The sequence below is a fragment of the Drosophila eugracilis genome, unplaced genomic scaffold, assembly GCF_018153835.1.
Source record: "Drosophila eugracilis isolate 14026-0451.02 unplaced genomic scaffold, ASM1815383v1 contig_394, whole genome shotgun sequence".
NCBI classification, from domain to species: domain Eukaryota; kingdom Metazoa; phylum Arthropoda; class Insecta; order Diptera; family Drosophilidae; genus Drosophila; species Drosophila eugracilis.
Window position 1 is genome coordinate 737127 of NW_024573254.1, and position 19816 is coordinate 756942.

General features: G+C 39.3%; 2 protein-coding genes across 4 annotated transcripts; one reads left to right on the forward strand and one right to left on the reverse strand.

Annotated features, from left to right (window-relative positions):
* Window positions 1–1810: 1810 nt before the first annotated feature.
* Window positions 1811–3116, reverse strand: LOC108109957 (COMM domain-containing protein 10). Its single transcript, XM_017218772.2, has 2 exons — window positions 2928–3116; window positions 1811–2865 (listed from the first exon to the last, which is right to left on the reverse strand). The coding sequence occupies exons 1-2, from the start codon at window positions 2957–2959 to the stop codon at window positions 2175–2177; spliced, it is 723 nt and encodes a 240-aa protein (XP_017074261.1). The 5' UTR covers window positions 2960–3116; the 3' UTR covers window positions 1811–2174.
* A 428-nt stretch (window positions 3117–3544) lies between these two features.
* LOC108109956 (cell wall protein IFF6) lies at window positions 3545–19573 on the forward strand. 3 transcript variants are annotated; one of them, XR_001772543.1, is made up of 7 exons: window positions 3545–3849; window positions 5662–5962; window positions 6712–9323; window positions 12750–12923; window positions 14387–14717; window positions 15692–16422; window positions 17677–17772. XR_001772543.1 is itself a non-coding variant. In XM_017218771.1 (6 exons), the coding sequence occupies exons 2-6, from the start codon at window positions 5671–5673 to the stop codon at window positions 17685–17687; spliced, it is 3420 nt and encodes a 1139-aa protein (XP_017074260.1). In that variant the 5' UTR covers window positions 3546–3849; window positions 5662–5670; the 3' UTR covers window positions 17688–17772. The 3 variants fall into 3 exon arrangements, 2 of the variants coding, with proteins under 2 accessions (XP_017074260.1, XP_017074259.1); XM_017218771.1 differs by lacking the exon at window positions 15692–16422 and having other exon boundaries at window positions 3546–3849; XM_017218770.2 differs by lacking the exons at window positions 15692–16422; window positions 17677–17772 and adding an exon at window positions 18451–19573 and having other exon boundaries at window positions 3547–3849.
* The last annotated feature ends 243 nt before the right edge of the window (window positions 19574–19816 follow it).

Consider the following 19816-nt stretch of genomic DNA (forward strand, 5'->3'; position numbering starts at 1 on the left):
TGTTTACTTTTTTATATTATTATTATATATATATATATATATAAAAATAATTGATAAACACATACCTAATATTAGTCCTAAACTAAACTAACTATAAATCGCACACACTCATACACTCACACACACACAAACACAATGCAATAATTGAGTTACATAGTTTTAAAAAAAAAAAAAAAAAAAGAAGAACAAGAAAAAATGTTAAAACATTTTGCTGCAACCGTCGTGTCGGAGATTTAGTGTACAATTTTAAATTTTTTTTGTATCTGTTTTGTGTTTAATTTTTTTTATTATTATTATTATTATTATTATTTTATCTTTACAAAGCGTAAACTGTGTATGTATATGTGTATGTATGTATGTGCTACATTAATTTTGTTTAATTATATCAATTTTTATTTAAAAGAAAATCCTTTTTTATTTTTTCCTTTTTTTTTTTGGCGCTCAAAGTTATAAGTTCCAATACAGCGGGCGCTGGAGTTCATTCTGATTAACAAAAAATAATGTAAAACACCGATGTTAATGTTTAAAAACAAACACAAACACAAAAACAGAAAGTTGTTGTGTTTCCATTTTCATTTTTTTTTTTTGGGATTTTTAAGGAAATTAAAAAAATATTTTCCGTATTATATAAGGTAAACCTGTATATCAAGAAAAATTTCTGATAAAAGCAAGTTAATATTGGTAATTCGATTTTTGTATATATTTAAATAACTTTTAATGATTTCATTATTGTTTTTGATTTTATTTAAGCTAATTAATCTCCAAAAGCTATCTCAGCGATACCTCAAAGTATCAAGTCTGACTCAATTTATAAAATTAAAAGCAATTTTATTGATTTTTTCCAGGCTTGCAAAATTTTAATTATATAAAATTCGAGTTCGAATCATGTTTTTGGATTTACTAAAGCCATTTTAAATCACATAACGTAATTTCCCAGAAGAAAATGAACATGGAAATGCAACTGTTAAACAGACAGCACAAATTAAACAACAGGAACAAATGACCAACGCATTTCGTAAGGCGATAATCATTTACACAAACTCCAATATGATTAACAGAATCCCACGCAAACTGTAGACTAACTAACAGCAAAGTTAAGGGGCTTATAAATAAATAGCCGGTGCCAAAGTAAAAAAAAAAACTCAAAACAAAAACAACAACAACCTACACACAACAACAACTAACTGTAAACAATAGCAATAAATTTAAATGAAAATTGTAGTCCAAATAATTTGCATACATTTTGTATTTTTTCCAAAAAAAAAAAAACAAAAAAGAAAAGAAAAGAAGAAAACTTAGTTAAAATTATTAACCGAACTGTGAAAGAGTGCAATAGAAATCGTTTTGCTTCTAGATTAGTGAAAATACAACGAAGCCCCTAATTTGAAAACAAACTAATCCCAAAAAGGTCCCCTTGTCCCCCCACACACCCCACGTCAATAACAATAAATGCAAAAAACATTATATGCAAAAGTTAGAAATGATGATGATCATGATGATGAAACTAGAAAGTCTGTATAATGCATACATATTATACGAGACTCCATTATACACGTACTAAGGCCGACGAATAACATATGCATATACAATATAGACATATATTAAATATATATCATTGTAATAATTTGTAATGTTTATCAGTAGAATTATGATCCGAGGTGGAGCTGACGAGTAAAACGCATGCAGAGATCCATTAAAGTGTACTGTAAAATGTGCCACATATTGTTTTAAATCGATTTATTGGCGGTTTTTATTATTTTTTAAAGGTAAGTTGTATCAATATTTTATTTTAAAACAAGGTTTATAAAGATTTTATGTTTAATTATATTTCTTTTATTATTCTATTTTAGTGTCCATTGGTACTACATACATCTTTTTTTGCTAGTCTTTTCTGGGGAGATCTTGAAGAACTCCATAAAAGCATTGACAAAATACATACACAAAAATAATTTACAGATCGAAGCAGAACTACATCTTTTAAACATTTGGCTACGTTCGGAAATTTACTATAACTTCGGAAAATCTTTCTAAATTTCAATTAAAAAAAAAAAGAACATTAACATTTGGCTACGATTGTGTTAGTATTGGATACTTTTAGGTCCACCACTTTGCACATGGATTGCGTATGTTGATTAACAATTTAATTGGCACTGAGAACGGTCTAACGTGTCCCACTATTGGTTGCCAGGAGCTGGTACATCTGCAGCCTTCATGGCCAGCATGGCATCCAGTTCACCCTGAATGTTTTCGAACTGGTTGTACAGCTCCAAGAGTTCCGGATGCGTCATTTCAATGTTAATATCCTCGCCGACAGCCGTTTTCATTTGAAGCACGGCCAGTGGCGTCTTCTCCCGCTGCTGACAATGTGAGGAGATCTCCACGTTGAGCTTCCAGGCCACATCTTCGATGACATTCGATTCATACCGCTTGCTAGCCAAATTATTCATAATGGGCGTCGTCTCGCGCACCCACAATCGCAATATGGCATCGATCTTTGCCTCATCTTCCAGCTGGAGTTTCTCGCGCAGCTCACGTTGCAGTAAACTTGGCTTAATAATGAATGTGGAGATGCGTCGCAGGATGTACGAGAAGGTCTTGATCAGCAGTAGGAAGTCTTGACGCGGAACGCCCACCAGTCGCTCCAGTTCCTCGAGTGTGTACTCCGGTTCCGAGCTACTCGTGGGATTCTCTTCGCTACTGCTGTCCGCTTGACCAGTGGTCATAACACTGGTGCCCACTGTACTAGTAACATTCGTCGCCGCTCCGGAAGCTCCACTGGGACTCATCTGCCGGTGGGTGTACCACAGAACAGTGTTGAAGGTTTCGTAGGGCAGGGCATTGATGATTTTGATTCCCTCGCGGGCTCTAATAAAAAAAACTCCATTTCCTAGCAATATATTTAATAATAGTTAATTAATAACACTAACCTTTCAGTTATCTTTATCCAGTTAATGCTCATGATAGGTGTTAGGTGCTTGTAACAAACATATAGTTAAAGTATCGCCAGACGCACTTAACTATTTTATAATATATTTTTTATTAAATTTCTTTATCTTTGCGTATGCATAAATTTTCTATAAGAAACAAAAAACAAACGAAGACTTTGTTTATACGAAGCAATAAAAACAACAACAATAAAATCTATCGGATTGCCAATTCCTAATGTTGCCACACTAATGAAAATGATAACGGAAAAATATATTTCGGATATGTAATCATTGAATTAATAATATAATCAATAATATTTATGATAAATATTGGCTAAGTTGTTTTTTAAATAGTATTTACAGTTAGTTTATGATGTCCACAACGCCAATGGGATATACAAAATATATATTCCTTGTTTTGACTTAAAATATTTTCTAAATTCAGTATAAAAAAAAGTTTGTCTAGAATAAAAACAACAATATATATAATTCATCAACCGGATAATACTAACTACTTCTATCTTATCAAAAACCAGATAATTTTTGCTAAAGAGACACTCTATAGTGGCAACGCTGACGACATTTATCGATGGGCCGCTCGATAACGCGTACCATCGATAGGCAGTATTTGTGTATTGGAAACGCGGCTTAACTTAATGCAGATTTTTCCGCTGATTCGGCTGCAAAAGATGCACTTTTGAGGCGCAGCGAGTGCACCCACCGCCCCCGAGTTCGAGTGCAGTTGCAGTCGGGAAAGTTTGGAAAGTGCGCGGAGTGAGAAGAGTGACGAATTTGGCCAGCGCGTCGAGATAAAAAGAAACGGAAAAGTTGTACTGTTGCGGGGGGAAAAACGGCGGATAAACAGAAATTGGAAAATTAAAAACGAAACCCAACCACCGATTTATACGGCAGCATTTCAAATGTAAGCATTCGAAAACTAAAGATTACCCGAAACCGCGAGAAAAACAAAAACGCCAACAAACTAACGGAACAGTGTGTTTTGCCTATGTGTATATGTTTGGTGTATATATATGTATGTGTGTGTTTTGTGTTGGTGCTGTTCCTGTGTAAATAAACAAAACCCGGCTCTTTTTATCTGCCATAATTCGTTGTTTTCGATATTCCTTCTGGAGTTTATTGGCAATTTTTAATTTGCCATAGCATATCTTCTCGATTCTCTTCCTTATTTTTTTGTTGTTGCATTCTGTGTGTATCAGAGTTCTTGTTCCAGCTTGCCGTAAAAATCGATAGCGCGTCGTCGGTTGTTTATTTTATGCTTCGTCTGCATTTTGCAGCCCCTTTTTATCGCTCTCCCCTTTTCACCCACCCCTGCACACACACACACACACCGCATTCATACTCTCACAGTCGGAGTGGTGTTAATGCATACACAAACACATATACACAAGTGATATGGGAAATTAAAAATAATAATTTTTATCGCGCGGTACACAAAAGTCATAGCTGCAGAAACAGAAAAAGAAACAATTTCAATTCCAACAATAATAACGATAATCTAGCCATGCAATCAATTTCAGCGAAACAATAAGAAGAATCGTTTGGTTTTAAGTTTCCCCCGCTTTTCTTTTTATTTTCTTGTACCCCTTCTATCTGCCCCTGCCCCTTTGCCATAATATATATTCGGTTTTATCGCATTTTCCGCTCATTATGGCAGTTTAGCATATTTATGCTGGAAAAATATTGGGGTTTCTTTGCTTCTTACCTTTTTGTTTTACGTTTTGTTTTGCTGTCGGGCTGTAAAAACAGCAGTTAATCCAATTAAGAAAAATAAAACTTTAAATTCCATCGTCACAACGAATTTTCGATCTCCTAACAACAGTAAACATTACACTCAAAACTTATTTATCTGAGGCAGAAAAAATATTTTTTAATTTACTTATTTGTCAAACTCAGTTTGTTTATATTATACTCTTAAATCTTAAATTTATTTAGACACAAAGTTCAGTTTTTTGAAAAGTCCCATTTAAGAAATTACATTTTTTATTTTAAATGGCTGAACACAATCAGAATAAAAATGAGCTTTTTTTTATCAAAACTTTACTATGAATCCCAAACCAATCTTAGTTTACTTTAAAACCATAATATATTGGCAAATAAAAACTTTCACATCGCTTAAATAAAATTCCCCCTTACAAGTTTCTTTATCGTAATCTTTAGCTTTAAGTACATATTTACCCACTTGGTACTGTTTATGATATATTTAGAAACCAGTGTTTTTTCTTGATTCCAATTCAAATAAAGATAGTGGAATGTATTATAAAAGAAATTTATTTTCTGATTAAATGATTAAATAGCAATCAAATCTTAAACTTATCAAGTAAAGATGATTTTATATCTACTAAAGTATATCTTAATCTTTAAAAAGCTTATATAATCTATCCCTTAAACCATAAATCCCTTTAAATTGATTCTTCTGGGAAAGCTGGCCATTAAAAATATGGAATTTTGAGATCGTTTCCTCAATTGGCTATGATTTCCATGGTTGGCCAATCTTTTGGGTCGGCAATGCCCGCCTCTTTGCTTTGTAGAGGAGCTTGGCCAGCGGGCCACTTGCAATTGGCACCAGCTTCGAGCCAGTCAGTCCGCCAGACTTGGTCTTTGGGTCGAGATGTAGAGCTGGATAATATAGGAAATACTATACTATATAGTGATACGGACACAACGGATGGGGCTGAAATTCATTTATTAATGCCCCATATAATGCCTCTTGCAGACGGGGATAATGGAGTCACAGAAGCGGCCGTCGTTGCATTTACACACGGATGTCCCAGCAGGATCGGCATCTGGAGGAGTTGGACCTGCAGGATCTGGGTCTGGAGGAGCAGCAGCTGAGATGTCGCCCACTTCCGGTTTCCTGCCGGACATGCCGCAGTGGAAGAAGGACCTCATCCAGCGTCGGAAAACCAACGTGGCACGCACCCAGGCGGCATCTATCGCCTCACCCACCGATGGCAGTTGTGGGGCTTTGGCTTCGTCTTCGTCGGAAGTCACCGCCGCTCCAGGTGCAATTGCAGGTGAGTGGTGGTTAGATAAACTGGAATACTTTCACTTAACATGCAAATTAGAGGTATTTAAAAGACCAGTATTTCTTGGAAAGTAATTAAGTTGTCAGCATTTCAACATACGGATAATATATAATCCATGTTTCAAAAATTATTTCTTTTTAACAATGAAGAATCGTTATTTTTAACAATTTGTAAACTTTCGCATAAAACTTTCGTTTAAAACTGTTTTGAAACAACCATCCTTATCAGTCTTTAAAATTTCTCGTGAATCTTAAATGCCTTTTCTGTGAGTGGGCTTAATAATTCATATTATGTAGATGACTGTAGTGAAGTATTTATATATTTCCACAAAGTTAGTGAACTGTATTAACATTCCGGAGTATTTTAAACGTAAATTAAAAATATACTTTTTATTTCTATAGAAGTTGTTGTATTCCTAGTTAGAAGTAACTAATCTCAGTATATCATAAATTAAACAATTATCATTCAATCATATATATAAAATAAATTAACTGGAAAAGACTTATGCAATCTGCAATCGCTCAGCTGGCATTTAACAAGCCATGAGTAATGTTAACAAGTGTTTTCAATCCGTTTTGCCAACAGTTACGTTTTCAGTTACCGCGAAACTTTCAAATTGGCCGACCATCGATACACGGTTATCGATAGCGAGCAGAGTTGTCAGATCGCGGGAATTAAAAACAAAAAACAAGTTTTTGTCTTTGTAATATATAAATGCTATTTTTTTTCGTCACCAGATTCCATGGAACCGGCGACAATCAGTAGCACTAGTCAAAAGAGAAATATGATCGCTTCAGAGGAAAAGTCTGAGAAATCTTCTATTTCCAATACCAATTCTAATTCCACTGGAGGTCATCAATCCGTTGTTGCCGTCTCCCTTTCGCCCGAAGCGGCAACAACAACAACAGCAACAACTGTAACAGTAACACCAATACCAAAGCAGCGATCGAGTTTACTCAACACAAGAAGTCAGGAGAAAGAGACAGAGATTCTAAATGAGAGCGCAGACCGCGATAGAGAGACAGAGAGCTGCAGCAGCGAACAGCCGGCTGCCGTGGTAATGGTGAGTAGCAGCCGGTGTGGTGAAGTTGAAACTGGCACAATTGGAGCAGCAGCTATAACATCGTCGCCGTCGTCGTCGTCAGCAAATCAAAACCCAAACCAAAATCATTTGAAAACGAAATGCAAACCGGGACAGAGCGTTGCTGAGGGCAAGCCTTCAGCGAAAGAGACCATTAATACCATTACCAACATCGATAACAAGAGCTGCTGTAAAACCAAGAGTATTTCCGATAAATTGCAGAGCAACAAGTTTATAATTCAACAGCAACAGCAGCAGCAACAACAACTGTCACCCACAAAGGTAACGGTAAAACCGACAATGGTCGCCATGCAAGAGATGAAGAAGACAACCAAACAAAATGGCCAGCACCGACATCTAGCGGGCAAAATTGGCAGCAGTGCCACAGGCGATGTCGATCCACATCCACCAAATCCCATTCCAGATGCCTTGGACACCGGTGAGGATCTGAGCTATGGACCCGGTATTGTATCCAAATTGCGTTGCCGCTATTTAAGTTTGGCCCTGCGAGAATCCCGTCAGCAGAGCAGCAAACAACGATTGCAGCGCTCCACCAGCTTAAATACTTTGCTTGATCGCGATGATGACGAAGTGGAAGTGGAGGAGCCCGATGTGGCCAGCAGCCAAGTGCGTGCCAAATCCACACCACCACCGATATTGGGTGCCAAACCGACAACCAAACCCAGCAGCCAGCAGCAAAGACCCGTTAGCCTTGGTGCCAATGGAGCTGGATCAGCTGTTAACCCGCCCTCGACCACGGATGAAAAGCAATCCGGTGTTTTGGCCAATGGAGGAGCTGGATCTGGTGCAGGTTCGGGCAATCGATCGCGACATTTTAAACGCGGCAACGAAGTGATGAAGCGCGCCCGTTCTGTGGAGGCGCTGCTTTGTGAGAAATCGCCGTGGAATAGTCAGAGAATTAGCACTGCCGGTGCAGCAGTAGGAACACCATCACCACCTGCTCCCAAGGCCACCGTTGCTGCTGCCACCCCCTCACCTGTCACCTCACCAACCTGCGTCACCATTGAGGATAAGATCCATAACGCCCGCGAGCGTCTACACAGTGGCACAGAGACGGCGCCACCCAAGCGACTGACTTCTATTATCGATGACACCGAACGGCCGCCACCGGATCTCGTTAAGCAAACCCTCAAAATGTTCGAGGCAAGTGCCAATCGTCGTCCCCGCGCCGCCCATCGTTCCAATGGCGTTGGTGGAGTAGCCAGCAAGGTGGCAAGCTACAAATCGATTATTAAGGATCAGAAACAACCAACATCGGCGACGCCATCGCCTGGTCTGGGTTTTGCCTCCTCCACGCCACTAAGGAACCCACATCAAGTTCATCCGGATATAATACCCCGTCAGGTCGATTCGCCAGTATCGGCGTTGAGTGTGATGATGCGTCGCATGGAACTGCAGGATCCAGAGACGCCAGAAAGGGACAACCGGGAAACGGAGGCTACACCGCAGAGCGAGGCGCCAAGCGAGACTGAGCGAAACGATCGCGATGAAGGCGATGGCGAAGGCGATGACGACAACAACACTCACAACAATAACGACGATCACGACGACGGCTGCGGCGGTGGCGACAGCAGCGACAACAATGAGCAACGCGATAAAATGGGCGCGGCGTCAGCGGCGGCAGGCGGCGATAAGCCTAAGCCCCCAACGGAATCGGCAGCGGGAGGCGCCCAACGATCATTCGCTGCCTCGACGGAGAACGCGCATGTAGCCAGCGGGAGTACTAGCAGTACAAGTACCAGTACCAATACCACTGTACGGAAGCTCAACAATAACAACGATTCCAGCGGACCAGCGGTGACCAAACAGATTGGTGTAATCCGTCCGCTATTCAATAGCCAAGGAGCTGGTAGTACGCCGCTAACGAGTCGCGAGATTGAAAAGAATCGCATCAATGAGATGAAGAAGTCGACGGCCACAGAAGCCGGTGGTGTGGGTACCGGATCCGGAACGGGATCGGGTAACTCGCCCACCACTAGTCTCGACACCGTGATAAACACCAAGGAAACGGCCAGCAGCGAAACGGAGGCAACTGCCTCACCACTGTGGACACTGCGCAAGCTTAGGAGTCAGAATCAAGCGGCCGGAGGAGGAGCAAGCGGCGCCGGTGGATCGGGGCCCAGTTCCAGCCATCATTCCACAGAGAACACCTCGATGGTGTTCAACTTTTCCAAGAGCACCAAGGAAGTGCCCGACTACATCGAAAGCGACGTTGTGATTTACAGGCGCAAGCGGGAGCTGCCAAAGGTGAGTGCTAGAAACTAAGAAGGGCATCAAGTACTGGGCATTGGGATCTCCAGTATTCCACAACCCTTGTCTCTTTTTTGTCTTTTTTTTTCTGTCTTGAAATCTTTCCCGGAAGAGTCACATTCAGGCGTCTTATCGGGAAGGCAGCCTTGTGGATTATTCATGATTAACAATTACCCCATAAATTATTATTTTCCCCGATAGCAATTTGGTTTCTTTCGTCCGTCCCCAATAACTTTGTTGTTATGGTTTATTTTCCGTTTCTTTCTGGCGTACTTTTTTCTTTCATTTTTTATTATTATTATTATTATTTTTTTTGTTTTTTGTGTCATACGGCGGCAGCCATGCCGTATAAACAAATATGAAACAAAGCACACAGAGAACAGCGATCATGCGCATTTCGAAAGTTCAACAAGGCGAGCAGGGCGAGAACGGAACTGAGGAACTGAGTGGAACTGGGGAGATCGGTGGAGAGAATCGGGTGTAGAAGTGACAAAGCGCAACTTGGATACTCTTTCTTCTTTCTTTCTGTCTTTCGTTTTGTCAAGGAAACTTATATCTTGACTTCCACTTTTTTTTTTCTGGAAATTAGTCACAAGTCTGAATATGTCGTTAAATATGGCTAATTTTGCATGATGACTGACGACTTATTGCTCACTTATGATAAGGCATCTCCCAGATGTTTGCTCTGAGAACTACTTATAGGTTGGATATATATATATACCTATTAGAATTTAGCTCTACTTAAAGTGATTTAAGATTGTTTTGTTTGAGTGAATGAGTGATCTATTGCTATTTAAAGACTAATCTGGGTTAGAGAACTATTTGAAATATAAAAAAAATAAAATTTAGGACAGCTAAAAATAGACAAAACCAAACTGTCAATATTAGTTAGTGAGTAATACTGAAAGATAGCTCAGAATATGTCCCATTTTATCACTAATAACTTTAATAGCTTGAATCTTTTATGTCAAGAATAACTCATCATTCAAAACTTAAAAACACTAATTTGTGTAATTTGAATTGGAATTAGTTGAGCCATAGGTGGCGTTCTATGATTCCCGATAAGTGTGTGTGTGGTTCAAAGCACCCATTTATTACCTGTCGGCAGAATGATCATTGGTGTTGATCAATAAGTATCTCACAAAGATTATACTGCACAGTCGCTTAATTAGCATTACTCAGATCGTTGTACAATTAGGGATATACAATCATTCTACTACTATTGCTTTTAGCTTCTGCTTTAGGCAAACGGCGCAAGCCCCTAATAGAGATCGAAGAAGCTTGCATCACAGCTGGGTATAGTTCGATGTGATCTTCTGCTCCGAGTCAATTAAAATTCGCCTTGAATAGCTCTCCGATCGATAGCCCCGAATCGTGTGGGACATGAGCAGATGCCCCTCCTATATATATGCATATACATATAATTCTCTAGATATATATATATATATACACATATCTGCATATTCTTTCCCAAAGTCTTTGCTTTGTTCCCAGCCAGATGCAAGTCTCATCTTCTTCTGGTATAGTCTTGTGTCTTCTGCCTTCGGTCGCTTCTTCTTTTTCGATTCTTTTTCTTTGGCTGCAGTTTTCAGAGATCGGAAGAATGGGAAACCAGTTTTGAAGCATGCATGTGGTGGACATGAGAAGATATTTCTGCGCTTCCTGCTGCCATGCCAGCAAAAGTCCGAGTCCGTAAAGATATGTGTACACTGGTGCACATGATGATGATGAGATATTATGTGTTGTCTGTGGGGAACTTAATTCTTGGGGAGCAGCCGCTCCTCGGGATGCCGGTTTTGATGGGATTGGTATTGAGATGGGGATATGAGTCTTGGGCTGCTCCTCACAGCTGTTTTTTTTTTTTTTTTTTGTATGTCCTCCGTCAGCCATTATTAAATTCCCTCTATTGGGTGAGGGAAATTTGCCTTTTGATAGTTTTGGCTTTGTTAATATGGAAAACATTAACCAAAATCATTCTTTAGTCTATCATAGTACTTAAAAATGCTGGGAATCTTATTTTTGGATCAGAAAAGGTAGTTGATATCATAATTTATATTATTTCTTATGATAATGATCACCGTAAAGACCATTTTACGATCAGATATATTCTTTTTAAAGGATATATAGCCATTAAAATTTCCAAAAAGTGATTTATTTATAATATTCTCTTTATAGAAAATATCTTTAAACTATTATTCTAATCTTTAAAAAGATCAGATAGTTGGAAAAGCCGACAGCACTGACACTATTTTTCATACTCTATACACATACCTTCTCTCCCTTAGCTTTAGACTGTAGCTTTCGGTTTGGCTGAGTTTTCCTCTTGCCGCCTTCTTCTCGTTGGTAAACCCGTTTTGTTTGTGCTTTGTGCCGTTCCATTCTCTCGGCTACTAAATATCTCGTTTTCTCTCTCTCTCTCTCTCTCAGTTTACCCTCTTCTTCTTCTTCTTCCTACCACTGAACTCAATTTTGTCAATTCTTTTTTGAGGCTCACTTCTACTTACTGTGTTTGCTTTTGCTTTTGCTTTTGCCTTGTCTTTTTTATCTCGTTTTGAACTTTATTATCTGTGGTATAGGTAGTATATATATGGCATATAGCATATGGTATATGGCTGGGGGTCGATTTGTGTTGTGCCACAAAAAAAAATGGGCCAAAAAAGGGATGGGAACGGTACTGAAATTGGAACCGGGACCTGAACCTGGACTTGGACTTGGTACCCCACTGAACCACGAAACCACGGAACCCCTGCCGTGAGTCACAGATGACCCATAACATAACGCTGATTAAGAATGAGTTTCCATGAATTTCACTTTTCGAACAACACACATGTGACCTGAAAAACTGGACAGATTTTTTTGGATGGTGTCAGGGTCGGGGTAAGGTAATCGTATTGGTCAATCCTTCATCTTAAATTATCCGGGAGACGAACCATTTAAATCCAAAGAAAGAAAGAAAGAAAACGGGTTATGCATCAACCAGGGACAAAAGGGGGTTGACGGTCGTTCTTCCCAAAGTTCTTCGGTAGGTAGTTAAACTTTAAATAAAAAGGCGTGTTTACCATTAAATGATAATATCTGAACCAGAAGGAAAACACATCTTAAAAAACATTCCACAAATTAACACATTTTTTTTTTGTTACCTTAAGTAGCTTGTGTTTATTTACCTGAAATTTTTATTTCAAAACAAACATAAGAAAAAAAGATATTACCAAAAGTAGATAATAAATATTTTTATTAGGGGGAGTTATAATTTAAAATCAATATTTATTCTTTATGTGCTATGTCAATCTTTATAAACAATTTATATTAATACCTTTTGATTTAAGAACGTTTGTAAAAGGTAAAGCCTTATCAACCACCCACTTGATACCAAAAATAAACCCAAAAACATCTACTAATAGTTTATTATTTCTAACCTTTTAGCCAAATGAGCCTGGCTTCGTGTTGCTGGGTGATCTCTCCGTGGAGACATCAACGGACACGGACTATGACGACTACTCCATGTGCCCGCCATCGCCGTGCGATGTGGAGTTCGAGAATGCCAATATTGTGATCGACGGCAAGTCCAGCATACGCCAGAAACCCAAAGAGTCATCGGTATGTATGAAGGGGGATAGGATATGGGATGATCCCCCCCTACCGAACACGTTCCTTAAATAGTGTTTAGTATAACCATCGACTAGTAGTGAGTCAGGTGCATAGCGTTTTGTTATTTTGTCAACCAAAATGATAGCATAGGTTCTTTTTTCCAATACCAGTTGGTTATAGTGAAAAGGATAAGATAAGATTATTATTGGCTGGTTGCCCCCGGTTTTGGCAAGGAGGAGGAGGAGGGGGGTAGGTGGGAAATGTATTCGACTGTTTGACCACTCAATGGTTAACCATGATGATAAGGAGAGGGGAATGTAAAGCGGTATTTATGCTTCTGCCTTATATAACATTTATCGACTGTGTCGCCTGTCCAGGGACTATTAATCAACCAGCATTAGGCGTCGCCTTAGTTTGTAATTAGCTTGCAACCTCTTTTCTTTTTTGTCTTTTGTTTATATTTATTTATTCCTTTTATACGGGTGCGTTCCATCAGTGTGACTGATATGGGAAAATACTACTATTGTCTTTAAAACTGAACAGCAGCCGCAACCTGAATTTCCAAATCAATTCTCAATCGTCGAATTGCGTCGGTCTGTTGGGGTTTGTTCTCCGATAAGGAGCCCGATTTCCGAGGGTTGACTCATTGATATGCCATCGATAAGGCATCGATGAGTAAGTAACCAGGGAGTTTGCTTTCCGAGCAATTTATTTGCAATTACTTCAATGTCATGGTTAAAAACTCTTTATTACCAGCTGGAAAAGTGGTTAAAAAAATGAACACAAAAGCCTATTGCATTATGCATTTACAACACTCGCGACATTATCTTTCATTCATGAATGGCTTAAATATTTTCAAAATATATATTTATAACAAAAGCAACTAACACTTTCGTCTAACCTTGAATTTATTATGGCAAGCGGTGAAACTATTTAGTTTTTTTTGTTTGCCATATATTTGTTGATTTGTGGGCACCGCTAAATGTAAATCAAAGCACCTGGTTATGTAAATTATAAACCGATCGTTAAATTAAAACAAAACAAAACAAAAAAGGATTGGACATAGAGTAACGTGTGTTGTAGTAGATCTTGAGTTGGTTTTTGATTAGTTCAGTTTCCTTGACTTGAAAAGGTTTTGTATTCCCAGTCAAAAGTGATATCCAAAGTAGTTATCATTAACTTCAATGGCGCCAGTTAGTAAGTAAACGTATTAGTTGTTTTTTTTTATCAGCAATGTCAGTTACTTTTGCTTAAGTATCAAAAGTTTTTGTTAAGAGGGAAGTTATTAAGTGGGTTTATTTCTAAATGTTGGTAAAAAGTTACAAATTTTATATATATTTTATGAAGAATTTGATATAGTAACATGTTATTTGGCATATGAACTTAACCCTTCCCCCCCAAAAAACCCATCTTAGTGTAAATAATTCCAGAAGCAATCACTGATCAGATTTCTTTTCAATTTTTTCCCACAGTTCCGCGTGCAGTTCAACGACACGCTGACGTCGACATTTGAATACCCCTCCGAGGCATCAATGATCATCGACGATACACCATACGCCGATCCCTTTGGTCATGTTAGCAAACATCATCAGATGATGCTGGCAGAGCATCTGTTGCAGCAACAACAACAGCTGGAACTGGAGCAAATGCGTCAGCTGGGTCTGCAGGAGCAGCATCATCATGTGACCGTTGACGAGATCATTGAGCTGCCCACATCGACGGCGGGACATGGACATGGGATTGGAATTGGACATAGGGCGGGTGCGACGGGGGGAGGAACGATGCTGGGGAATTTACCGTTGGGTAAGTTAATATCCATTCAAAAAAAAAAAAAAAGAACCATTCAAGCGTATATTATTTTGTATTGATGTTGTATGTGGCATGCAGCAGCGCGAATATGATGGAATGGCTTTTTGTCTTTGTCTTACCACACACTCTCTGAGCTCACTCTGTCTTTGTATCTCTGTCTCTCTGTCTTACACTATGTCGCCTGTCTCTGTCTGCCTGATCGCCTGCATACATACTATCTATCTCTATCTATATATATATATATATTATATATCTGTCTCTGTCTCTGTCACTTGCCTTGTCCTTAATCTTGATTTACCAGATGTGTTCTTGAGTTTTGTTTACCATCATTAATACCCACTCATCCATCACTCATCGTCGCGATCTCTTTCTATTTTTTTTTCTCGTTTTTTTTTGTTTTTTTTTTTTTTTTTTTGTTGAGTTCAACACTTTCGTTTGCCTTGAGGGGATTGCAAATATTATACAAAATTAACACCCACACAGATCAGACACCTGTTTAGCAATGGTTAGGTAGTAATATTTGTAGTAGAAAAGGTTATTTGTAGGGACAGCTGAAGAAATTATACATTTTGGCAAGAAATTTCTATCAAAAGAAGTGCTTAAATGGTTTTAATGGTTTCTCCGTCTCCGCCTTCGCCTCCGCCTCAACTTCTGTTACCGTCTCAGTTCCCAAATGTAGCGTCAGGACCACGACGGCAGGCAATGGCTGTTGGCCTTGGCCAAAGTTCCGTTCGGTTCTTGGCGCTCAGTTTCGCCGGCTGACCAGGCGCATCAGGTGGGTGCAGCCTTGCAGCTAGCAGCCCTTTCAAATATTGCCCTGTTCCCTGATCCCCCAATGCTCTTCTATATACGCTATGTCACACAGCTCTCAACGAAACTAAAAAAAAAAAAAACCCAAAAACCGAGATCCAAATAGCAGATCTTTTCTGGCTGAAAGGCTTTCAATTTCGCCTAATGCATATTTGCAGATTACCCAAGTTTAGGGAGGGGTATTATCTTGCCACAGTCGCCACAACAACAGCAGCAGCATCAGCAGCAACAACAACAACAACAGCAGCAGGAACAGCAACAGCCAGAACCTGCAGTAGCAGTAGCAGAACCACCAATAGAATTGGAAATCGTTGCCAAAATCGAGTCACCACCACAACCACCCACAATCGCCAAGCGCCCCCAGCTCCCGGCGAAGCCACAACCGTTGCGTAGGGCTAGGCCATCGGTGCTGTTGAAGCCGCAATATGCCTGTTTCCTACAGCATGATGATGCACCCAAATCCCAACCAGGTGGCAGCAAACCACGCAAGGCAGCCTCATTTACATTGGGCAATCAACAACGCCAGGCGAAGGAGCACTCATCTTCTCAGCATTATCAGCAGCAGCTACCATCGCATCAGCAGAGTAAATATGAACGAAACGATAGCCACCGGAGTCGGGGCAGTGGCGAGAGTCCACCTCTAGAACTCCAGCAGCGACGTCGTCGGCCAAGTCTGCCGTCGTCGCTGGCTTTGTCCAATGCCAGCTCGGCCCTGCTCCAGGCACGCATTCCAGGCACCACGCTCTACTATGTCTGATGGCCACCTGAAACAAAAATCAAAAAAAATATATATTAAAACCACCACTAGTCTCCACTAAACTCCAGATATCCAGAATATCCAGAACTCCAACTCTAACGTCCGATAGCGATCTGAAACCGCCAGCGAAACGTAGGCATTGCCCAAGCTTTACTATATGTTTTTTTTTACTACAAACTAGGCTATAAAGAACACCCATCAATCCCTATTTTTTGGATACCTCTTGGTGACCCCGATCCGCTCCCATATATAAAAAACAAAATACTATATTGGTTTGATGGCCGCTAAAAACTGTAAAGTGTAACCCTGTGCATATCCGACTCACTCCAAATAACTCAATGCGGAAAAACATGCCACCAGGAACACTAAAAACCCAAACACACGAAACAAACACACAACAAAACACACACTGGGGCAACCGGACACATTCGAAACACACTACGATTTAATCGATTAATAGATGATGCTTCCTGATGGATGATGATGCACTGACGCCGTTTATACGAAGCTCTGGATAACGATCAAATGGAATTTGTGAATTCACAAAGGAAGATTATTTCGAGGATTGAGATTCTTAACTTGTATATCTTAAGAAGGATTCAGCTGATCTCCCCTAAGAAACACTGGTTCCTATGCTAGCTAAGGTCGATGTTTTCCCTTTCTTTCTATAAGACGATCTATGGTTTCCATTTTATCCTTCCCTCCCCCTAAAAATGGTACTATCACAGCTTTATAACCAAATGCTTTGCCACAAGTTAAAGGTGTGCCAAATTTCAGACTTGTAGGCCAGTTTTAAGCTTAATGCTATAGCTTACAAAAAAACTTAAAACTAAGAATTGAAATAGTTAAGTTTATAAAGTCAAGGGGGGTTAACAGAAACTTACCTCCAATAAGGCTTGCATTGCAAACGAAACATAGGAACCCCCCCTAGTTAGTGACTAATTCCGACAACTGGCTGTGGTGTAAACCAAACCAAAACGACTCATAGAACCTTAGTTAGTGACTAGTTTCATTTGTATTACTTGTATTATATGGCTGGCGTTAGTTTATGTGCTATGTGCTATCTGCTTATGTATGTATGTTTGCTTTGTTTAGTTTAGTTTAGTTTTGGTATGCAGTTTGTGGGGCATGTATTGAATTGCAATTTGTGATTTGAAATTGTAGCTAGTAGTTACGCTAACCAAGCACCTTCTCGCCCCCACTATTTCCCTCAATGGTTTTCAGTTTCAACAAGCTTTTGTTAAACAAATAAGAAAGAAAATCAAAACTCACCTATCTGTCGCTTTGTTTTGTTTGCATTTGCATTGGCGTTGGCGTTTGCGTTTTACTATTCTATTTCTATTTCTATTTCTATTTTTTTTTGTTCATACTAATTTCTTTTTGCAGATATTATTTAAATGTAACAGAATACATAAGCAAAGCGTTGAAATAATATCTATATTGTATACCAAAAACAAAAATAAAAAACAAACAAACAAATATCTATGATAACACAAGCAAAGGCAAATAAACCGAACCGAATCGAAAACTGAAAATTGAATAACCGATTAACTGCAGCCGCTGAACCCGAACCGCAATAAAACGTAAACTATCGAAGCAAAGCAAATAGTTAATCTAAAAACTAAAAACTAAAAACTAAAAATTAAAACATCCAAAAACAATAACCCAATAATATAAAAACGATTACAAGTGCGAGAAACAGAAATCAGAAATGCCACACCTCTAACCCAGTGCACTTGCTCTGTCTGCTCCGCTGGGCAATCAAAACTAATCGCCAATTCATATTACTATTAAGGTAACTAACCCAGTTTAGAACACACACACACACACACAACACTCCTTGTCTCCACACACACTCAAAATCACTTGGCACATCCATCCTAGTCATATCATGAGAAACCTTCAACTTCCATCGCTTTCATCTCCATTTCCATCTCCGGCTCATGTTTCGTTTTCATTTGCTTGAAAAGATCCGGACCAGATCCCATTTTATCCATAAAAACAACACATCACCTTACCTTGATTATATATATAAATATTTATATTATATTATATTATATTTTCCCAACTCGGTGCCACCCTTACTAACCCCCAAATCCCCACGAGGATTTTTTGATATAAAAAAAGACTAAACTAATCTCAATCTCCTAATGCTTACAGGCTCCACGGCTCTGGGTTTCTACACGCCCATGAAGGGCTCGCAGATGAACAACCTCTTCCAGCTGGGTGTCACCCGGTACGCCCTGCCTGAAAGCAGCAGCAGTGGGAGCAGCAACGGAAGCCACAGCCCCAGCAGTAACGGGAGCAGTCCAGCCGGAGCTGCTGGCAGCCGGTTAATGTTTAATGGGAATGGCTGCATTGCGGGCAACGGCGAGGGACTGAACAAGGATGAGAATACAGTAGCAGCGGATGCAGCAGCAGCGACAGCGGCAGCAGGATCAGGACCTGGAGCAGGTGCCTCCAAGAACGGTTCAGCTGTGGACGAGGATGATTACCATCTGACGGCGACGCCGGGCGGGAGTGTTGTGTACAGCGAGGGTACACAGAAGACGGATTTGCTGTATTAAGTTGTCCCGCTGCTAGCTAAAACCCAGAAGCAAGTAGCAAGGAGCTCTTTTTCTACCGGTTTCCAAACCTTCCCAAGCCTCCCTTAAACCCCTTTTTCCTAGCCCCGAAACCATTCCCCTAATTGAAAAGCGTGCGCTTAGGTGAAATATCAATTTCGGTTAGACACAAAAAACGTAATGAATTAAACAAAACGAAGTATAAAAAAAAAAGTAAAAACAAAAAATAATGCAACGTAAACCAAGTATGGCAAGAAATCCATAAAGATACGTATATAAATAGATATTATTTGTAAGTTTGTAGGCCTAGAGATCCGATGTGTATGTGAACAACAGCAAGCGTGTGTGTCTGTCTTCTTTATATATATATATATGTTTTTTTTTTTCGATAAATTAATAATTATTATATTATTGTAATGTATCTACACGGCACTGAATGAACAACTTCGCTGCTTTATTTGTATTTGTATTGTGTATTCCATTTACGGCATTTTTGATAGTAAATATACAACAACAACAAATCAACGTATTTCCGACTGCATCCCGAAGGTAACTTAAATCTACGAAGCGAGCGGTCATGTCCGATGTCCGCCGGAGTATTAACTTAATGGATCTGAATGATCCGATCTTGTGACCCATCATACCTTTCTGCGACCCTTCCAATTCTTCCGCCACCATCACAGACATTAAAAAAAAAAACAAAAAACAAAAATAATAAACATTATAAGATTCCCCCCTTGCCCATCCGGAAGAAAGCAAAAGAAAAATGTAACATTTGCCTCATAATTATTATATACATTTAGCGCTTATTAAATATTTTTTACAATTGTATTCCGTAAATAAATATAATATACATCAACATCAAGTAGAGTGTTTTGAACGTCCTTGAGTGAACGTCCGTGAGTTGAAAACTAAAACAACATAGAGCAATTTCTGTATGATTTTTTTTTAGTATTATAGCT

Coding starts and splice junctions, on each gene's coding strand:
- LOC108109957 (XM_017218772.2), bottom strand. CDS start 2,959: ATGAGCATTAACTGGATAAAGATAACTGAAAG. Junction 2,866..2,927: donor TGGATAAAGATAACTGAAAG/GTTAGTGTTATT, acceptor TTTTTTTATTAG/AGCCCGCGAGGGAATCAAAA.
- LOC108109956 (XM_017218770.2), top strand. CDS start 5,671: ATGGAGTCACAGAAGCGGCCGTCGTTGCATTTACACACGGATGTCCCA. Junction 12,924..14,386: donor AGAAACCCAAAGAGTCATCG/GTATGTATGAAG, acceptor TTTTTCCCACAG/TTCCGCGTGCAGTTCAACGA. Junction 14,718..18,450: donor GCTGGGGAATTTACCGTTGG/GTAAGTTAATAT, acceptor TAATGCTTACAG/GCTCCACGGCTCTGGGTTTC.